Source organism: Seriola dumerili, unplaced genomic scaffold, assembly GCF_002260705.1.
Source record: "Seriola dumerili isolate Sdu_G_001 unplaced genomic scaffold, Sdu_1.0 BDQW01000068.1, whole genome shotgun sequence".
Lineage (NCBI taxonomy): Eukaryota > Metazoa > Chordata > Actinopteri > Carangiformes > Carangidae > Seriola > Seriola dumerili.
In genome coordinates this window covers 2,591,250-2,612,753 of record NW_019174323.1, presented here as the reverse complement: position 1 = coordinate 2,612,753, position 21,504 = coordinate 2,591,250, and the positions used below count along the sequence as shown (strand labels likewise).

At 41.5% G+C, this 21,504-nt stretch overlaps 1 protein-coding gene across 1 annotated transcript; it reads left to right on the top strand.

Moving 5' to 3' along the window:
* The first annotated feature begins 4,395 nt into the window (after positions 1 to 4,395).
* tbx21 (T-box 21) lies at positions 4,396 to 21,233 on the top strand. Its single transcript, XM_022742576.1, has 6 exons — positions 4,396 to 4,943; positions 15,108 to 15,262; positions 17,579 to 17,700; positions 18,146 to 18,304; positions 18,937 to 18,998; positions 19,303 to 21,233. The coding sequence occupies exons 1-6, from the start codon at positions 4,396 to 4,398 to the stop codon at positions 20,120 to 20,122; spliced, it is 1,866 nt and encodes a 621-aa protein (XP_022598297.1). The 3' UTR covers positions 20,123 to 21,233.
* The last annotated feature ends 271 nt before the right edge of the window (positions 21,234 to 21,504 follow it).

The following is a 21,504-nucleotide window of genomic DNA, read 5'->3' as shown; positions in this document are numbered from 1 at the left end:
ACCAGTTTGAGACAACCTTTGCTTTGTGACATGGTGCATTATCATGCTTAGAAGTTGCCATTAGAAGACGGTAAACTGTGGCCATAAAGGGATGAATATGGTCAGCAGCAATACTTTGAGAGGCTGGGGCATTCAAACCGTGATTGATCGGTATCAGTGTCAAAAATGAGCCAAGATAACATTTCATAACATTTAAGCAATCCAAAAAAAATGTTGCCCGTGAACCTAATCCAGACCATAATTATGTTTGTCACGATGGTGTCATTGGGAAAACAGTTTAGTAGTAACTAAATATAATTTCTAGAAGGGCAGGGTTTACGTAGAGAAGGACATGAGACGATGTATCGTACAGTGAGGACAGCGGCGAACACTTTTAGACAGTCTCGGTTGTGCACACAGAAAGCGACAGAAGTAGCGTGAGGAATGCAAAAGGTTCAGAGGGGAGGCCGGAGCGTCTGCACCACAAGGGAGACTCAACGCTTTAGCAGAGACTGATGGGTAGAGCTGGTGTTTAAACACTGCAGCAGGCTGTAGAGGTGATTGGCTGATGAGTCGCAGGTGCTGAGGTGAATTGGAAGCCACACCCAGCAGAGACGCGCACACACACACACACACACACACAGGCAGGGAAAAAAGACAAAACCAGGAACGGACAAACACACAAGGGAGTGAGGGAGAGTGCCTTGCTGTGTCTCAATTCACGTACTTCCATACTTACACTTGCTATTTTGATTGCACAAGTGCGTTCACATCGACAAGTATGGCAACATGCAGTGCACTATAAGTAGCACTCAAAACGGTCGAAAAATCGAGTGTAAAGCGATGGACGCTTCTCGTCCTCAGCGGTCGCCATCTTAGATACGTAGCGGAAGGGGAGGGACCAAAACTCAAACCCCAAACTTGGCGACCAAGGAAGGAGGACAGGTTGTCAGGGCCAGTGGCGGTGTAATCTACATGTCGCATAACACAGGGGGCAAACACAGGAAAGTAAAACATTTATTTTCAAGTCAAGTGAGCAAAGCAGACTCTGATTCAAGATAACACTACCCAGTCGAAATTCACACACTGCGTCATGCGAGTGTACTGACTGAGGTATCCAATTTGAGACACAGCACATGTCTAACCCCTAACACTGCATCTGATGCATACTGAGGCCTTTAATGTCAGGCCAGGAATCCAAAGTGTCATTAACGACAGACTGAATACAACCAGGCTCTTTTACAGGTTTCAGTTTTATTTTCAGCCAGTTAATAATTTCATGGTGTCATTCCCACAATCTAAAAATCACCGCCACCTCTTCCCCTCGCACAAAATATCATCTGTTTTAATGGAGCGTCGCGGTGATACTGTTAATGAAGACATGTTAAGACATCTGCTGATGTGCCCGTCTATCACGTCTAAATCTGTCGGCCCACAGAAGCCGTGTAGAAGCCGACCGCACTTGTTTTAACTACATTCTTTTACAACCATCAAGGTTTTATATCAGTGTCCAGTTGCAGGGCAGCTCCACCTCTCATGTGTACAAGGATGAGGGATATTATAATTCACTATTTATAACCCCCGCTCACCCGGATTGACTTACGTACAATACAGGCAGCGGCAGAGGTTTGATTCTTGAGAAATCAGGAGAAAATTTGATTTGTTTCGAGATTTTAAAAAAATGCATTATCCTGTTCAGAATACCTGCATCCGCCTTCATGTCTGTGCACATGAGAGCCACCTGACCTGCTAGCAACACTTCCAGGAGAAAATGAAAGCTGATTGTGCTTCACAAGGTGATGGCCTGGGGGCTCTTGCCGGAAGCAGGTAGAACAGAGAAGAGGAAGTGGTGAATCCAGCCCCGGAGGTGGGTGAAGAGGGGGCGAGTTGGGGGGTGGCGGGTGGGGGGTCGAGGGGTAGTGGGGTGACAATACTGCCTGGCTGGCCGTGGCGGCCGTAGTGTCGCTCACACTGTGGCCCCTCTCGCCACCCGTGTCAACACTGATGACTTCAGCGTGTGCCCTTGTGAGCTCACCTTGCTAGAAGAGACGCAGGAAGTGGGATTAGAGCAGTGACAGTGTCGAGGGGGGATAACTGTGTCATACCTGCACTGGAGGGGGGTTTCATCTATTAATGTGTGCGCGTTCACATGCACATGCAGCTGCTAATACCTCGGGGTTATCTGTTTCATCTGTGTTTATGGAGCAGATCCTCTGTCCAGGCTGGCTGACCAGTGACCGGCGACGTCCAAACAAGCCACTGAAAGGTCTCAAAGAGCGGAGAGGATGCTGCTTCACTGTTTCACTGAACCACTTTCTCTTTCATCCAGATGATGTGTGATTGGTTGTAACCTGTATGACATCACAAAGACACGCTTTGACAATCACAGTAAATGTTTGTGAAAGTTCATTTTGCATATTTGACTGGTCCCGAAACCTTACCTGACGCTTTCTGCCACCACAAATGACAACTTCTTTCATCCAAAGTAAGTTCTGTATCAAGTTTATACATTTATTCCTGCTCAGTCCAACATTCAGGAGCATTTAAAGACGCTAATAAACATGCTAATAAACATGCTTGTGGTGAATAAACCTGGTTTGTGCTGGGAGTAACATCATCTGGGTCTCCTCATGTCTGTTCTGACTATGGGACATGAAAAGTTTGTTCTCCACTGCTGACACATTTGGGACAGGTCCTGACTTCTCAGAAAGAAACAATCCACTTCAACTAAATCAACATATTCTGTACGTGCCCAAAATGCATATCATTTCATTAGTATTAATGTATTAACACCACATGCTGGCATGAATATCCACACATGGGTGTTCATAACAAATAAAAAGCCAGACATACAGTAATCGTTATTGTCAATGTGAATTTAAATGAAGGGTCAAGTCCTGACCCAAAGCACTTTAATTTGAAAATTCACTTTAAAAAAAACAGTTAGTCTCTCCTAAAAAATACATGTACAAATGGCATTTCTTTTATTTTGCATGAATTTCCATTTTATGACTCCATACACCTATAACAGCAATAACTGAAATACCTTATTAATGTAGACATGTAATACTTACCCCTACACATGCAGCCACTGGCTTTGTTCCTCCTGCAGAGGCGTGTTAAAACTGAAAAAACTTTTTTGAGGTGTTTCTGAGGTGTTTCATGATTCAGATGGAAAATGAAAATTAAATCTGGTTGATGATTCAACCTCTCAACTCATTTATGGTAAGAAAGGACCACAAAAGTGAAGAACCGACTTCCTCGGTGCCGCTTCACAGAATTAGGTATGGCTTACTTCAATTATGATAAATCACAGCTTTGCGAATTTAGACAAAGCTTCCTCTCAAATCGGCCAATAAGCTAAAGAGAAGTGATTTGAAGGAAAAAAAACTAAACTAAACTAATAATCCGAATTAATCTTCTTCAATATTTGATTTTAAAGATAAAACAGGTCGGAAAAATTTGGGAATATTTAGGCTATAAACCACACTGCAGTTTATTTTGCTGTTTAATTATAAAGTGAATTTAATGTATGAGACACTGTATGAATAACTGGTGCTGTAGTTAAATTATTCAACTAAATAATTATGTTTTAGTTTTAATTCTGTTAGTCTTTAGTTTCGGCTGTAAAAAAACAACATCATAGTAGGCTAAAATTAATTATTCATTAACCTTTAACTAAATATCTTAACTTAAATATCCTGTGATGGAACTTTGTGCCGTTCAAGTGCCGAGTCATTTTTTATTTCCTGTGACGTTATTTTCAAGTATTCCTACTTATCGATATTTTAAAATTCATTCAAATATCTATTAAATCAACTGCAGCCCTTTTGTTCTTGAAGGGCAGTGTGTGTGTGTGTGTGTCTGTGTGTGTGTCTCTGTGTGTGTGTGTGTGTGTGTGTGTGTGTGTGTGTATGTGTGTGTGTGCGTGTGTGTTGTGTAATTTATGTGAAGTTACTCTGTGATGATGGCGACGCCTCTTTCATATCTGGAGCCTATCACGTCCCCCCTGCGCGTCAGACACACCTCCAAAATATGACCACTTACTAAATGTATATATCATAGGTTAGAGAAGTCAGCCCGAGTCTGAGTCACTGGTAGGGACTCAACACGTCAAAAAAAAAGACAAGACAATCATCTACTCGGGCAATAAAGAAAGTTTAAAGATACATAGTCCATTGAGTCTTTATATTAAATGAGTTTTTATATTTGAATGTTAAGGCTCTGAACGAGCGAGACGCCACATCTTAAAGTTAGTGGCATGTCAGAGCGCTATCAGTCATAGGTGAGGAGAACAGTCCAGACTGTGTTGTTTTGTGATTTTTTTTTTATTTTTTTATTGTACATGCTCTTATTTGACGGGACACAAGAGCGGAGACTTATGACATTACGCACAGACCGGGAGCGGGGCTGCAAATGGGCGGCATAGGTGGCAACCTCTACCTCAGCATGTTGAATGGGGCTGAAACGCAAACTTTCGGAAAGAACACCGACATCAGCAGTCACCTCCAACGCGGCGGCAAGGATCTAGCCGAGATTAAAATGGGGATTCAGGACGCGAGGTTTTACTACCCGGACTCGGTTCAAAGCGGCCAGGACGCTCTGACTCTGCCGTACCACTCGGAGCAGGCGGTGGGAGCGTACGGAGCGCAGTCCAGCAGGTTTTACGCACAGACCCTCAGCAGCTGCCCGTACGGCGGCGTGCGGTCGCCGCCGAGAAGCGGAGCCGGGCAGGGTTACATCCCGACGGCAGGAGACGGCTTTCCTACGGGCGGTAAAGACGTGTACTCCCCGTCTCCGGAGAATTACCCGGCGAGCTTTCAGCACGGTTACCAGCGGCCGCCTCTCTACCCTCTACCTGGGCTACAGGTGAGCGGGAAGACTCAGGCTCTGCTCAATAACTACCCGCTATGGGCCAAGTTCCACAAGTTCCAAACCGAGATGATAATCACCAAACAGGGGAGGTAAGTCCGACAGATAACTCCAGAGTTTCTCTCTTATTTTTCCACACCAGTAAAACTGCAGACTGAGCTGGTTCTCCACCAGTATGGCCTGATTTTGGCTGAGAAAAGGCAGAGCAAATTACGCACCGCTGTCCTTTTGGTTTTACACACTTTCTAATTTAGGCTACCAGTCTGACAAACAACCGCCAACATCACAGCAACTTCTTACAATTTAACTCAAAATTCATTTTTTTAAAAGAATTAAATAACATTTTATATCCTTGTCATGCTTCTTATGGGGATCACTGAATACAGGTCACGGGTTACTGATGTTCTAGCTCCTGTTTACTACGGAAATCTGCAGGTATCACCAACACATCACTAGTCAGGTGACGAGGGTGATGGCAGCTTTGAGTTTTTAGTCGACAGAGCGATAATAATGACCTGTGACCCTCATGTTTAGCACATTAAAGTGGAGTTTACACTTTATTTTTGCGCAAAACTGCTGAGAGCTGAGTCATGAGGAATTCAATTAGTCTAACAAGAAACTTTACAGAACCATTTACAGAAGTTAATCAAAACATGTCTGAATAGAATTAAAAACAAGCGCATTTTATGTAATTAATTTTATTGTAAACCGCATATTTGCTTTTCCAAACGTTCTTTCTGTAAAAAAAAATTTGACCAGATCGAAATTCGCTTTGGGCAGAACTTGCGCAGGAGCCAGAGAAGTGAAGATGGAGAAATGAAGATGAAGACAACATCAGTCACAGATGCTGGGAAACACTTGTGACACCTGTGCTTGACCTTTATAATCACTGAGGTCCCTTCACTTTAACACAGCAGCAGATGAACGCCAAAAAAGGAGGCTAATCAATTACATTTTCTCTCTTTGCAGAGACAAAACGCACAGTTTTACTTTCTATTCCCACTGGAAGCAGCGGTTCGCTACACTGCTTGTTAAATTACTTTTCCTAAATGTTTTACATTTTCGTCAAAATAGGCTACTAGGAAAAAAAAAAAGAAGTGATTTAATAAATGAGCTAAAAATCTCATCACTGACAAACTTATCTCTGACTGAAAGTATTTTTAAATGAAGAGGTGATAAAGCGATAAACTGACTTTTTGATAATTGAACCTCAGCGCTGTATCACACTGAGTCGGCGGCTTTGGAAACTATGATAGTGAAACTGAGATAGGCCATAAAATGATAATAAGAAGAATAAAAAATAGTAAGTAAAAGTGTGGCAGAGGCAGGTCTCAGCAGAGCAGGGAGCTCCACGCCTGAAATGGATGGATGTGTGTGTGTGTGTGTGTGTGTGTGTGTGTGTGTGTGTGTGTGTGTTGTGGCGTGGCTTGGGGGGGGTTAGATGGGTCACCGAGCATTAAGACTCAGCCATCACGTCGATGAGGATTAATTCACTAATACGCCACACTCGTGTTTGACAGAAGGTTTGAGGCCGCGGGTTTCTCATGGCGCAGATCTGTGCACAGAAAACAAGTGCGCTGTCACACAAGAGGACACTGATATTTCCACTGACTTCACTCGGCTTGTCAGCTGAGGACCACATTTTTCATTAAAGTGACTTGAGTCAAAAAAAAAAAAAAGATAAATATAATTAGAAATAATTTCGGAATTTCGAAACTGTTTTTATAAATACATTTTTTGGGTTTTTTTAAACCTGGAAGATTCTCAGTTTTACAAGAATTTCAATTTGCCAGCTGCAGGTTCCAGTCTTACTAAATATTCCCCTTTGACCTGCATGGTTTTCTTTACTTTCTGGTTGACTACTGGAGCTACACCTGCTGTCAGGGTTATTCTCACTGCACTTAAATTACATTTTTTTGAAGTAATGCTTTAAAGTAGCTACTTGAGATTGTTTTATTTACCTTGAACAAAAAAAATGCAGGGTTCTTATTGCTCCATTGTTGCATTAAGCACATTTGAAGGTGTGCATGGATTTTGTGAAGTTTTAGCAAAAGCAGAGAAAGTTTGAGGTAGTTTGTGTTGCAAATTTGTATTTTATTGTTTTGGTGTGTGTGTGTGTGTGTGTGTGTGTGTGTGTGTGTGTGTGTGTGTGTGTGTGTGTGTGCTGTCTGCCATTTGACATAACCAGTCCTGGCAGATTGCTCTGTAAAAACACACTGTGATCAAGCTGCCATGTAATTAAAATATTTAATATAATTTTATTTTTAAAAGGCATCTTCTTTTTCCACCTGCCTTCAAACCAAAGACAAGGCAACACACAAAAGCACACACTTTCTAGACTTTTTGTGCACAGCTGTGTAAATACTACCCACAATAATAACATGATCGGTGAAATGGGCGCGGAGGTGTTATCCTTCCACTTGCAACAAAAAAGCAAATTTTCTTGTTGCGCAAAAACCACAAACCTCATATTACGAAAATTTCAAATCCTCCCGATGAAAATGTTTTTTCTCGCTTTTATCTCAGGTCCCTCCCTGACCTGCAGAGCTGCAATCACCCAGCACAATACGCCATGAAGAAGGTGTATAATGACGGAGGCCTGTTTTTGCAACATAACAAAAACTCCCTGTGAGATTTTTGGAGGAGTTGAGAAAAAGAAAAAGATGGTTTTTCAATATCAGAGGCGAAATCCTTCTTAAATTTTCATCCTGGGTTCAGGCTCCCACTGTAATTTTACAGTGTTTTTTTTTTTTAGAGAGAATTCTGAGGGTCTGCAATGTTCATCAAAACCCTGGTTTCTACAGGAGAAAGGGTGAAAGAAGCTGCAGAGTAGAGTAGAGAGCAGGGTCAAACACCACTGAGCCTTTAGATGGCCACGCTGAGAAGCTGAGGCATCTTTGAAGTTCAGGAAGTCAGAGACGAGATTCTCTTTTTTTCTGCTTTCTTCAGCCTGCACTAGATGTTGGCTGCACAGCCCCACAGATCTCTCAGAAGTTTTGCTCATGTACCAAACCTGGGCTTTGAAATCTGTAGACATTTTCATGGGTCTGTAGCAAAGAGAGAAGAGGAGGGGAGCCTGAATTCATCTACACTTCTCATGAGCAAAATTCAGATCACCACACTCGTTGATGCCATTTCAGGCCCTTGCACGGTCTGCGTTTTGACTCACGCAGTAAGGCAGAGATCATCGAGGCTGAAACGCGGCATCGTTTCATGTTGTCCAACAACTCAATGAAAATAAAAAACAGAAGATGGCTTTTTAGGTGCAAAATAATGGGATTTTCTGGTTTAGTAATAATTAAAAAAAAATGTAAAAAAAAAAATGAAATGACTAAAACTGAAAAGAGAGAGAGAGAAGTTTTTTTTTCCTTTTTCATTTGTTTGACCAATGTGCTGATCCTACACCTGGGGAGTGCTGGGGTGAGTGAGAGATATGAGTTCAGACATGAGTCAGGAGGAGAAACTTTTTCCTGCGGTGGTTTTCAAGAAGCACTTTCTTTAAAGGGACTTTTTTGTGGAAAATTAAAAATCAAATATAGATTAACAAAAGACGTATTATCAACCTGTAATCTGCTTGTGATTGAAACAGCAATTCAAACTTTTTTTGAGAGATTGAAAGATAAACAATAACCCACAGATCGTGCTGTAGCAGCTCTGTTTGACCGTACAGTACGTGATCTAGGAAGGAGATAGGACTGACTGAGTTCTTGCCATACAAATCACCTTTCAGGGAAATAGAGCAGAGCTCGACTTCAGAGTCAGAGGAATCATGCTCATGTGCTCTCTCTGCTCCACTGCGTCCAAACTGTGACATGTATCAGTCTGATGTCTGGCAGTTTTTTACAGAGGAAATATTTTTTCATTTATTTGGGTCCCAAGAATAGAAGGTACTTGCAACAAAGTACAGTGATGAGTAGATGAAGGGCAAGTTTCCTCACCACAAAAAAAAAAAAAACAGAATTAATATCACACACATCTACATATACTGCACATAATCAAAATTGAATATAGTGGTGGGGGGGGGTTTCCAATGGAGTACAGCTGCTCGATCAAATACAAAGTGAAAGATTCTTTACATTTATAAACTCAATGAATAATCAAGCTTCTTTCCAAAGTAGGTTTCGCATAATTTGTAAATTATCACTTCACATCACCAAGGAAATAAGAGTGGGTGTCTTCTCTATGGTGCCTGCTACAGAGATTTCAATACAGTAATGTCGTACATGTCAGTAATCATCACATCAAAAACCAATTTTTTATCAATTAGCATTACAAGATGCTGTTTTTAGGAATGTTTGGAAGTATTGTGCATTAACTCTCTCTCTCTCTCTCTCTCTCTCCCCCTCTCTCTCTCTCTCTCTCTCTCTCTATCTGAAAGCAGAAGTGGGACTATTTCAAGGTTTTGGCACTATGACTTGTCACTTCCTGTTCAGCTGTTTATGTGTGCATATGCAGCTTTTCGCAGAAACATCTACTGCCAATATTTTTCAGACAGCTAAACAAGCACTTCCTCTTACCATGTTATCACCTCTACTAATAACTCAGCGGTGAACTCCCCCACTCTTTGAGCCACAGGCCTTTTTCCTTCTGCCCCTGACAATTTTAGTTTTCATTGGTGTCGCTCTGTATTCGGTTTTCGAGAGAGTTAATAAAAACCTTGAGGGTTGAGAGGACTGAAAAATAGTTTTTCAGCACAAGATTATTTATTTATGCATTTATTTTTTTAATTACTGGCAACAAAAAATTAACAATAAGTTAATCTAACTAACAAGTGTGTGTATCCAAAGCCTCATATATCTCATTCCTCTGAGCCATAGAGCTCCATTGTTGTTTAAAAACACATCACTGCTGCACTGGGTGACATGTTCCTTCATTAACATGAACACACACCCTGTAGTTTATTTTGACTGTGTGTGAGACTCACACACACACCGTCTTGCTGCCAGAAAACGCTCACTAGAGCACCAAATGTGTATTAATCCACACAGCTGAAGTAAAAGTCATCAAATGCACTGTTTACTTCAGTTTCTTAAAACTACCGTCCACACCTGTTTTAGTTCATTTGAGGCTTTAAAAAAGAAAAAAAAAAAAAAAAAATGATTTATGACCTATTTTAAAGATTTATACCCTCACTATAGGAACAAATGTCGTCGAGGTGTTATAGACAGTCAGTTAAGTCCTGGTTTTGGTGTTTTTATAGGATTGGATGATGCTAAAAAACAATACAGAATAACACCAGCCTTATCCTTTATGAGGCATGAAGCATGAAACAGTATCAGATGAAATTTCAACATCTCTAGTGGCTGAATTTCTCTAAAATAAGTCAACACAGATACAAGAGTGCCTGCGTGTTGAAGAGTGCTTGTGTCCGGCAGCAGCTGTAGACTGGCATGTTTTCGTCACAGATGATCAAGCGTACACACGGTGACAAAAACTGGACCTGAACTCCTGTCCGGATGAATCAGCGGGTGCGCTCATGTAGAAAAGTCTTCTCCCTGGTGAATATCCAGTTCCTTTCCTCCTCTCGAGCCTCTGCCTTGCATCCCCAGGACAAACCCTCCACCCCTCCTTCCCCTCACTCCACCCTCTGCTCTTTCCTTTTCCCCTTTCTCTAACCTCCGTTTCCCCCCCGCGGTTTCCCCTCCCGCGCCCTCTGTCTACCCAAACCCAACCCCCCTCCTCTTCCTCTCTCCCCAACATTCACTCAGTTTATTTTGATTTTTTTTTTTCTTTTTTTTTTTAAATGTCACCACCACCGGTACTGTCTCTGTATTACTGGTTGGTTCACCAAACTCGTCTGTTTCTATGGTGTTTTGTCTGAAAAGAAGACTACAGTTATGAGTATTCATGTGCGTATATACCTGGATTGGGCTGAGGGAGCGCCAGCCGTTTGTCATTACTGTCAAGTTTCCGTTGAATCAGAGTGGCACACTGGCAGGTTGGTTAGGGAGTCTGTCCGCTAGCTGCAGAGCTGCCGGTTTGATTCCCACTGGTGTCCAAGCAACTCCTCGTATCTGTGTTCCAGCCTGCTGTAAAATCATCTGCTAAGAAACAGCAAACACTTCAGTCCTCCTCATGATTTTAACTGTCATGTAAAAATAAAATAATGTATGTGTCACACTGTAGTCAGAAACTGCACCACGCCACCGCCACCACCACACTGACTAAATACCTGCACACTATCATGTGTTTTGGGTTTTTCAGCTTCTCTCGGTGAACTCTGTACATAAAACCTAAATGCCGCCCCCGCATGCAAATACCCCTCTGTGTTGTGTTTTCTATGGTTTCCCCCTTTACCAAGTACTGATTTCCTATAAAAGCTCTAGTATAAGTGAATCGACAATATCAGTGGAGCAAAAACGATAACTACTCATCTACTTTCTAGATTTATCTCGCTTCAGTGTAGGTGGGTTCAGCCATTGCTGAACAGCCAAGTTTCTGTTTTCACTTGTATTAAACGCTGCAGTGGAAGAAGAGCCATGTCACCTGTTCTTTGCAAGCCACTAAAGAGCTGCTGCCACGATTGTGTTTCACCCAGAACTATGATTGATTGTTAAACTGGACTCGCCGTGTAGCCAGAAAGACCCAACTGGGACCAGTCAGGGAAGGGTTTTGTCTTACCAGTGAAGGGTAAGGAAGAGCGTGTGTGTCTGTGTGTGTGTGTGCTCAGTCCAGAAACATAGAGAGCCATCATCAAAAGACTATATTTGTGAATATGTTGAGCTTTTTGAGGAGCCTGCATCACACAAATTCAATCATATCCATATCTAATCCAATACAGCAAACAACAAGGCCTTAATATAGGGAGGGTAAAGATTTTTGACAGTGTTTTTAATTTATAGCTTTGTTAATATGAGGACATAGATGAGTAGTGTCAGTTTGAGTCTTGTTTCATTATCAATAGGTAGTGATTTAAAAGAAAAAACTACAAATCATTTTCAAAAAAAACAACTGCGCCCTTTATTTATTAATCACACGTTACTCAAATAGGAGGAAATGATGCATTGGGGAGTATTTTCAGCTGCAGATTAATAGACAAGCAGGACAGTGTGTGTGTGTGTGTGTGTGTGTGTGACTGAGTCAACATAAACTGCAGTATGTGTGTTCATGGTAATGACGGAACGTGTCATTTTGGACAAGAGCTCGGTGGCACAGAGGAAACATATGAGGTGTACGATACACACACGATACTTGGTTTGTGATTTGTTGATAATAAGGAAAATATAGAGAATTACCAGCCTTTAATTGGCGTCTAAACAAAAGGCACAGTATGAGAACTTTACCTACAAAAAATAAAAATGGCAAAATTATGAGTGACATCAGGATATATGTGATTAAAGAATAAGTTTAGTGTTCAATGCTCACATTACAGACAGCAAATACCCACTTCTAGAGTAGTGTTATGTTATGTCATTACGTGCCCTAAAAATAAAGAAATATGATATATTCAGAATATTCAGACTAACTTTATGAACTTATTTTTTTTAACTATATAAATACATCCATGTACAAAGATTCAGGCAACACACACACACACACAAACACTCTTCAATGAGGACGGGCCCTCCAGTTGTCCCACCAGTCTGCTGACAGTAGCCTCCAATGCACTCACTTGTTGTTACACCACTAAATGACCAAGTATCTGCAGGGAGGACAAACTGAATTTAAATGAGATAACAGTTGTGGTAGTTTAAGCCTAAACAGCACTTCTATTCTGGTTCTCTGAAAATGCAAAGGACCAACGTATCACTATGTGATTGAAGCTTGTTTTGTACCAAGACAACAGCGAGTTAGTGAATTTACAGCAGTAACAGATCTTATCTTATTGTTTCCACCTACACTAAAATGTTTTAGAAAAGAAATAGCAGTGCATTTCTGATAAGGAAGTTTCTTTTTTTCCCTTTATATATGCACTCTTACAATGACTAATTTAAGCCATGCACTGTATAGAACAAAGCAACTCTATACTTCTTATCTCTTTCACTCCATTTGCATTGAAACTTGACAGTTGCAGGCAGAAAAAAAAAACAAAGTTGTGCTGCAAAAGTGCTACACCCAGGATATACTGTTTAAAATAAAACTCAATCAAAGGGATGGGATGGGATGGGGGTGGGAGGGTGTATTTGCTCCATAGCCTCAGGTACTGTTAGCCAGTGTAAAACAGCTGGGCCAAAATGTCAAACATGTTGCCCTGATTTATTAACACCAACTACACTCCAGTGACCTCATATAGACCGAGACTGCAGCGCTGTGAGTGGTGCATTACTTGGCCAGTCAGACATTGTACTTCTCCTTCAATGAAATAGTTGTGCAGAGACCATGAGATGAGTAGATAAATATCACGGCCAAAACAAATGTGTTTCTTTGTAGCGTCCACACTACTCCGGAGTTTTCCAGCCATTAAAACGCAGACGTTTGGAAAAGCTGCTGGCCTCGTTTTACTTTGAAAACTGATGTGGTGTGTCTTATCAGCCTCATGGTGAAAGCAACATGGATAACTAATTACAAGCGTTACTCACCTTGTTGTCTTTGCTAAATTCTGCATTTTAACGCTACAACTGCCTTTGCTGTTCCTGTATCGTAGTATTTTCAGCAAGTAACCAACTGCGGCGTAGACTGTTCGCTTCCTGTTTACACCGGCACGTGAATGGTCATGTGTTATGCGTAAAATAAGAGACAACATAGGAAAATATGGATAATACACACAAATAAAATAAATAACAGAAAGTAAAATAAATGCAACATATAAATAAGGATGATGAAACAAAAATAGTGAAAAAAAAAAAAACAAAAAAAAAAAACAACAACTTTCCTTTACAGTTTTAAAATGAAAAACGTAGCAGTTTGGACGTAGCGTTAGCTTAGCTAAAAGACTGGGCGTAGAGGGAAACAGCTAGCTCACCCTCAACTTGTTGTTTGTACACTTTAGTGTTTGTACATGTTAATTAATCAGCATTAGTTGTAGCTGTTTTGTGGACTTGACTCTGAAACATTCCAACAACTATTACATTGATTGTTTGTTGCTTTATGTGCTCTATAATGTAAAATGGTTACTACTCTGCAGGGTTGGTAACAGAGGCTGGAAGTGCTCCTCTGTCAGCACTACAGGCACTTAGTGTATACATAACTATGCAACAGTAGGATGTCACAAATATCCATCTGTCATGGTGCGTTAGGGTTTTGTGTATTCAGCGTCCATGTCTCATATTTGTGTGTCTCTTTTTCTCTCAGTTTAACCCAGCCTCTCCCTCTCCTTCACTGGGCTGTGGTGCCCAGGGAAAACATTGACCTCCTGGTTACCCCGTCTCACTGAAGCCCTCTGCGATCAAAATGAGTTCAATATGAAAAGCTCCTGCAATCATGAGCAGCTTCTGGAGCATCTTTTATTAACAGCAGCATTAAATATTCACTTACAGTAGGCCTCCCCAACTTCCCCCACCCCCCCTTTACTCTGGTTCCTCATCTTGTGAATAAACAGAAAGAGTCTGGTAGTCATGAGGTCCAAACGAGAATCACCTCCCTGACTTACAACATGCATCATTGCCCTTAAACAGCCTATCACTTATTATATCTTCATTCACAGCAGAGCCATTAGTTGTACAAATGAGGACAAATGGCACAAATGGAGCTTAATAATTTAAAAGGGAGCATTGTGATAAACATGTCACACTAGGTTTTGTCACTGTCATTGCTTTGCCTTTAATTTGCAGAATTTGAAAGTGTGAATTTCTTTCATCCTTCCTTGTCTTTCAAGACCCTGTGTTCATTAAAAATACTTTACGCAAGGAAAATACTGCACAGTCTCAGCACAGTTGAAGTCGTACATGCATTTTAAATCCCAAAGAATGCACGCATACTTTGAGAAGTGTTTTTCCTTCAGGTACTTATGTATTTTTTCATTCAAACCAATTGTACTACATTTAACAACTGTCAACTTTCATGATCTTTTTTGAAAGGAACACAAAAACCATTTGCAAAAGGTGTATTAGAATTTCATGTAAATTTTAGCCAGTGGTGGAATGTAACTGCATACATTTACCCAAGCTCTTATGGTACTTTAAGTGTATTTTGATGCAAATACTTACGCATGACTCTTAGTATTGCTACTTTTACTAAAGTAAAAGGTCTGTAAACTTCTTCTGGCATCTATATTCTCAAAAATTATAGACATATGTTGACAAAAGTATAAATGAATATCCCCAAAACAACTACATCTGACTGGCAGTGAATGTTTTTTTCTTTGTGTGTTTATGCAGGAGGATGTTCCCCTTTCTGAGCTTCAACATCAGTGTCCTGGAGCCGTCTGCCCACTATAATGTCTACGTGGATGTGGTTCTGGCAGATCAACACCACTGGAGATACCAGGGCGGCAAGTGGGTCCAGTGTGGGAAGGCAGAAGGTAACATGCCAGGTACGTTTAACTCAATAAAATTCACAGTCATTTAGCCTTAATGACAATAATGATGCTGAAATGTGCTGTGTCTATCTGATAACCAAAAATGATTCAGGCTTTTTGTTGCGAAAGCTTCCATAAACATGATTTCTTTAGAAAGTAGACATTCATTATTGAATCAGATAATGAAAAGACAGATTAGAGAGCAAATAAAAAAGTTCTCTGACTCACTGACAACAAATGTTTATCCTCTCTAATCGTTTTAGTGTTGTGAAATTTGGAGTAATGAGCTCAGCATGCTGTTTTCTAGTTTAAAACATCACATTGATTGCAGGAAACATGCTCATTCTTCAATCTTTTACAGAGCACTTCACCCAAACATTATAATTTTGTGTTCACTTACCCCCAGTGGCTGTAAATGAAAAAAAGAAAATCATCACGTTTCTTTCTGTGGCTTCCAAAAGCAAATTCTCACACAAAGTTAATGATGTGTGACCAGCTGATGAACTGAAAATCCTGGTCAGTCAGTGAGCTGGGTCCTCAGCTCAGTGCATGCAAAATGGAAGATGGTGAGGAAGTGGTTGATTTAGCAATATTGTAGCAAACCTACATGCATACAGTAGGGAAACCAAGATGTGCATCATGATGCACAAGTATTCTGAGAGGTTTCTGCGGACTATCTGATATTTGCTGTTGCTGTTATTTGAGTAAGCAGCTTTGTTGTACATTCTGCTGGGAGGATAAATGAGAAATGATGAACCTTTCAAAACCTGTTCAAAAGAAGTATCTATAAAATTAGAGCTAGATTTATTTTAGTTGTAAGATACCTGCTCTCAACTGTTATGCAACTTGCATCCATCAGCAAAAAAGATGGGGAGTTGGCCCTTTTTAATTTTAATTTCAGCATCTTATACTTTATGGTGCAGTGCAAATTAAATGCATTTTCACATTTTAACATGTCAGTTTTTCTTGATCAAGTTTCAACCACCTCTTAGACGCTGTCCAGAAAGAAACAAGTACAGTTTTGCTGATTTTTTCAGATAGACTTAACGTTTAACTGTTTCTTTACGGGGTGGAAAAAGTCTCTTATTTCTGGGATCATCAAAGGGCACTGAACTCATCTTTCTAGTAGTTACATAACTTTGGACATGAACAAAAATTGCGAGTATGGTTGGTCACGTTTCCTTCGCAGCATGACGTGTACAGAAGTGTCTTGTTATTACATGGAGGTGATCTAATTAGTCATTCATTCATGCTTCTTCCCAGTATCTTGTCTCAATCTCCCATTTCTGCTTCATCTCTAAAGACTCATCAACAGAGCATTTGATTTTGACTTTACAGTCCTCTGAGAAACATGGATTTGCTTCATACCTCTGTCTCCATCCATGCCTCATACTCCCTGTGCCCTCTTCCTCCTTTCATTCATTCATTCATTATTTCTTCCTGTTCACACCTCAGAAAAAAAGCAATAGCAAGTCAACCAAGATGACATTTTGTGTGTGATTGATGATAGACAAACCACAATTATATAAATGAGAGAAAGTGCAAGGTGTTGTCACACATGTGCCAGGTGTTGCAGAAAGGTGACTATTGATGTGCTACAGTTGTGGAAACTGTGGTGAAACAGTTTTACTCAATTAGATTTAATAGTGCACTTATGTGGTGTGCTCATATAAGGTTAGCAGGTCATTGTGGTAAATGCTGTGAAAAATCTTGGCGCTGAGATTCTATCCTGCAATTAGAATGTATGAAACATAGAAGGGATGGAAGGAATATCACCTTTGTCTGCAGAAACTTTAAACTAAATGTATGTTTTTTAAGGTAAAATATGGTGGGAATGTGGTATTTACATCTCACTCCTTAAACTGAATCAACCGCATAAAAGTGATGAATTTTTTTTCACATATTGGCAGTAAATAACACCCACAGCAACCCCAGCTATTCATTTGGCATGTTCAGTTTTCTGAAATAAATACATTGTACAGTCCATAGTGGTTGCACCAGGAGGAGTTAGCGTCAGAAAATCAATTTTTATTGCACCAAATTTAACATGACGTTGATTTGCTTCATTTTTTCCTATATTTGATATTTATTATTAATAATTTAGGAATCAATTCAGATTTATTCCATTTCAAACATCACCATGGTTTCAGGTTGTATGTATATTGGCATTATATGTCTGATGCTGGGATTTCTGCTTGTTAAAGTGACATAAAGTGTAAATAATAATGTTTCTTTTAGATGTGACGGGTCATATTTAACACTAAATATCATTTAGAAGCCGGTGGAGTCACAGTTGTATGTGTGGCTCATGATTTGCTTTTACGTCTGCAGGGAACAGGATGTACATGCACCCCGACTCTCCCAACACAGGAGCTCACTGGATGAGACAAGAGGTGTCGTTCAGCAAACTCAAGCTCACCAACAATAAGGGCAGCACCAACAATGTGGCACAGGTACTGTCCTTTCCTGCCTTTTTTGTCTCTAATATCTCCATCAGTGCCTGTTTCACTGTATGCAAAGTACATGTTCTGCATCTAGTGGCTAGACCAGTTTATTCTTTATTATTTTAGCAAAAGACAGGCATCATATTAATTTTGCAGGTTAATAAACATACTGGTTCAATTAATTATCTAATGACAAAAACATTGCTTTAAATATTTTGATATAACTGTAACACAAACAGCCACATGGCCTATCCATGTTGTAAAAGAGAAGTTCATTTTCTGCATCATGCCATATCAAAATGAACCACATTATGGGATGTGACAGTGCAAAAGTGCTCTAAGATGCTTGTATCTGCAACACCCATCCATCCTTACATTTCCCCTCTGACTCTCTACTGTTTTCTATCAAATAAAAGTAAAAAATTCCTCAACTACCCGTCCCTCTCCGCTCCAGATGATAGTGCTCCAGTCGCTCCACAAGTACCAGCCTCGTCTCCACATCGTGGAGGTGAAGGAGGACGGCTCGGAGGATCCCTTCCTCTCATCCAAAGCTCAGACCTTTGTCTTCCCGGAGACTCAGTTCATCGCCGTCACCGCCTATCAGAACGCAGATGTAAGTCGCCTCAATCACAAGAAAGTATGGTCAAGATCAGCCCAGTTTTCTCATTTGACTTGTCATTTTGGACAATTGTTATATAACCATAGCAACGCCTTTTATACCTTCTGTCAAAACATCTACATAAGAGTCAAAGTTCAATGATTTATGTCAGAGAGTGTTTCAGATAGAAGCTCTGGTTTATGCATGCATGCATCAAAAATGCACAACACTAATTAACATTACTATAACCTGCTGTAAGTGTTAGCATGTACTATTACCACACAGTGGCTAGGTTCAACTGAGAGTCACCTCAGCTGACCTGAGTACTGTAGCTCTGCCCCCGCCCCCTAGTATGTGCTATATATCTTTAACAGCTGTTCAGATACATTGTGTGAGAGCCACTGTGCGCCAAGGAAAGACACACTCACCCTGTTGTCTTTGGTGTTTATTGCATCACTACATGTGTATGTGTGGTGTGCCCACTCCTTCCTCCAACAACAAGAAAAAAAATGCATGTTGTCCTCATTAATTATTAGTCAGCGACCTCCTCTTTTTCTGCTCTCTTGTTGTTTGTGTGTAGTTGCTCACTCCTTCTCTTTTTCCTATGCCTACATTCTCTCATTGCCCTCCTCCTATTCCCTACACAGATCACTCAGCTGAAAATAGACCATAACCCCTTCGCTAAAGGTTTCCGTGACAATTATGACACGTAAGTAATTAAAAAAAAACTGTTTCTAAAGAGAGAACTCTCCTTTCAGAGAAGATATCTTTATGTAAACCTTAAAACTGTTCACCATAAATAGTGAGGCTGGTAGTTAAATACCCTGAATGCTCACATCACCCCTGTAATATTAGAGTAGATGCAATTACAGCTGTGCTCAAGTATGCTGCAATGACAGGGTGTGAGGGGCTGTGAGATGTTTGATAGATAGTTTGAGGTTTGGGCAGGAAATAACACCTTCTTTTTTTCCTTTTCTTCTCACACTCTCTTCTCTTCCCCTCCTCCTACCTAGGCTGTACGCTCCTCCCGACTCTGATCGCCTCACACCCTCCCCCACAGAGAGCCAGCAGCTGCTGCCAGGGAGCTGCTACCCTCAAGGCTACCTCTCTGAGCAGTACATGAGCCCCCTGCCCCAGAGCCGCTTCTACAGCCGTGAGCCTATTGGCATGGGCCAGCAGCACAAAGACCCGACCTCCAGCTCCAGCCCTCACAGCCGCTGGTACCTGTCGCCTCAGCAGGGTGTGGCCCCCAACCGGCTTGACTTCACTTCCTCCTATGAGGGGGACTTCTCTGGAAATGGCTTCTACAAGCCCTTCCCCTTGCAGACATCCGCTCACCATGCTCTCAGCTACTACCCAGACCATCCTTTTGCATCTACTAGCGTGTCTGTATCAGGAGCCACCTCAGCGGGCTGGAGCACCAGCCGGCCCACCCCTCAGTACCTTAGTCACCCCAGTAAACCCGGCCCAAGTCTGGGCTGGTTCAGACCCATATCATCTTCTTCCTCCTCCTCATCTTCTTCCACGTCACCTGGCAACCCCAGGCTGCACCCTCCCTCGCTCCTCGAGCCTCTGCAGCCGCCCCTGCTGCAGGACAAGCCCAAAGACAGTGTGGGAGTGGTGGGAGAGGACCCCTGGCTCGAAACTCCGGCTGTGAAATCAGCAGACTCTGCAGACTCAGGCCTGTTTGAGGGCAGCGTCGGTGACAACAAGAAGAGGAGAGTGTCGCCCTACACGTCCAGCACTGAAAACTCCCCACCTCCGCGAAGTGGAGACGTCTGCGAGAAGGACAGCAACAGCAATGCAGACTACTATGGCTACTACACCCACTGAAGACCTCACGCGTCACCATGGTCGCCACAGTCTCTCCCAGCATCCTCTCCCACACCGCCCTCATGGACACGCGTCGGTCTGTCCAGTCAGGTTCAGGTGCTGAAGATAAATAGCAGAACCGCGCAACAGAACATGCAACCTCATCTACTGCCACATCACCAGAGTCCACACAGTGTGGCCAGCCTCTCGATAAAGTTCCCTTTTCAAAGTGTCAAATGATTACAGGAGGAACTTCCAAGGTTACTGTCAAACTCAGTGTTGAACAGGAGTGGATGTGACTGGTACACTGCCCTAGAGTCACATAAACACCAAACAGACATACAGACCTGTGACTTAAGCCTTTGAAACATCTGGAGAAAAAAAAACAACAACAAAAAAAACATCTGCATATCTGCTTGCTGACAGACGCCTGCAGGGATTGTCTGTTCTTTATGCATCAAACACTCTCTCCGTCTCCTTTGCTCTGTCTTGTCTCCGCCTGTCTCTTCCTTCTCACACTCAGCAATTCACACCTACTCTAAATATGATCACGTTCATTTCCCCCCCCCGATCAATGTGAAGCAGAATTAACATTTAACTCGCTGCAGCCTCCTCCCCTAATCCGACCCAAGTCGTTTACCGCAGCTCCCACTAGTGGCGGCTCCGTGCAGAGTGTCTGCGTGAAACTCATGTCAGGGGGGGTTAAGAGAGCTTAGCAAGCACATGCTCTGAAGTAAGGCCGCTAATCTGCCTCAACCCTGCGAGGACAATCTTTTTGTGTGTATTTCTGTGTGTGTGTGTGTGTGTGTGTGTGTGTGTGTGTGTGTGTGTGTGTGTGTGTGTGTGTGTGTGTGTGTGGTGCTGTTAAGTAAATCAGCAAACACTTGCAGAAAGGTACAACTGGAGGCAATCACGGTTTCTATGAATCACTGATGTGGGATTATAGTTTACATTTACAGCAACACACTGCCTGTCTGAGCTGTTTGCAGGGAAAAGCAAAGTCATCAAATAAGTGTCTGGTTGCAGTGTCATGTGATTAAATCCAAACACTGGTTAATATGATAAAATCAAAAGGTTTCAGTTGCTCATGATCGATTCATGATTGAGCCAAACCTCACCAACAGATGTTTAAAGAGGGTTTTTTTTTCGTTTAATCAATTAGATAATTGATTATCGATCTATTTTGAGAATCAAATAATTGTTTTGATCATTTTTAAGTTGATTCTAGCCTCTCACATGTGAGGATTTGCTACTTTTCTTTGCTTTACATGATAGTAAACTGAGCATCTTTGGGTTTTGTGCGGTTGGTCAAACAAAAAGAGACATTTGAAGACATCACCTTGGGCCATTATAAATTATAGGCTATTGATTATAATTATAACAACTTTCTCTATATTCTGACA

What these genes read in the sequence shown, in the direction of transcription:
- tbx21 (XM_022742576.1), top strand. Translation starts at nt 4,396, where the DNA reads ATGGGCGGCATAGGTGGCAACCTCTACCTCAGCATGTTGAATGGGGCT. An exon ending in GGCAGAAGGTAACATGCCAG is followed by an intron (nt 15,263 to 17,578) that starts GTACGTTTAACT and finishes TTACGTCTGCAG; the next exon opens with GGAACAGGATGTACATGCAC. An exon ending in TTCCGTGACAATTATGACAC is followed by an intron (nt 18,999 to 19,302) that starts GTAAGTAATTAA and finishes CCTCCTACCTAG; the next exon opens with GCTGTACGCTCCTCCCGACT.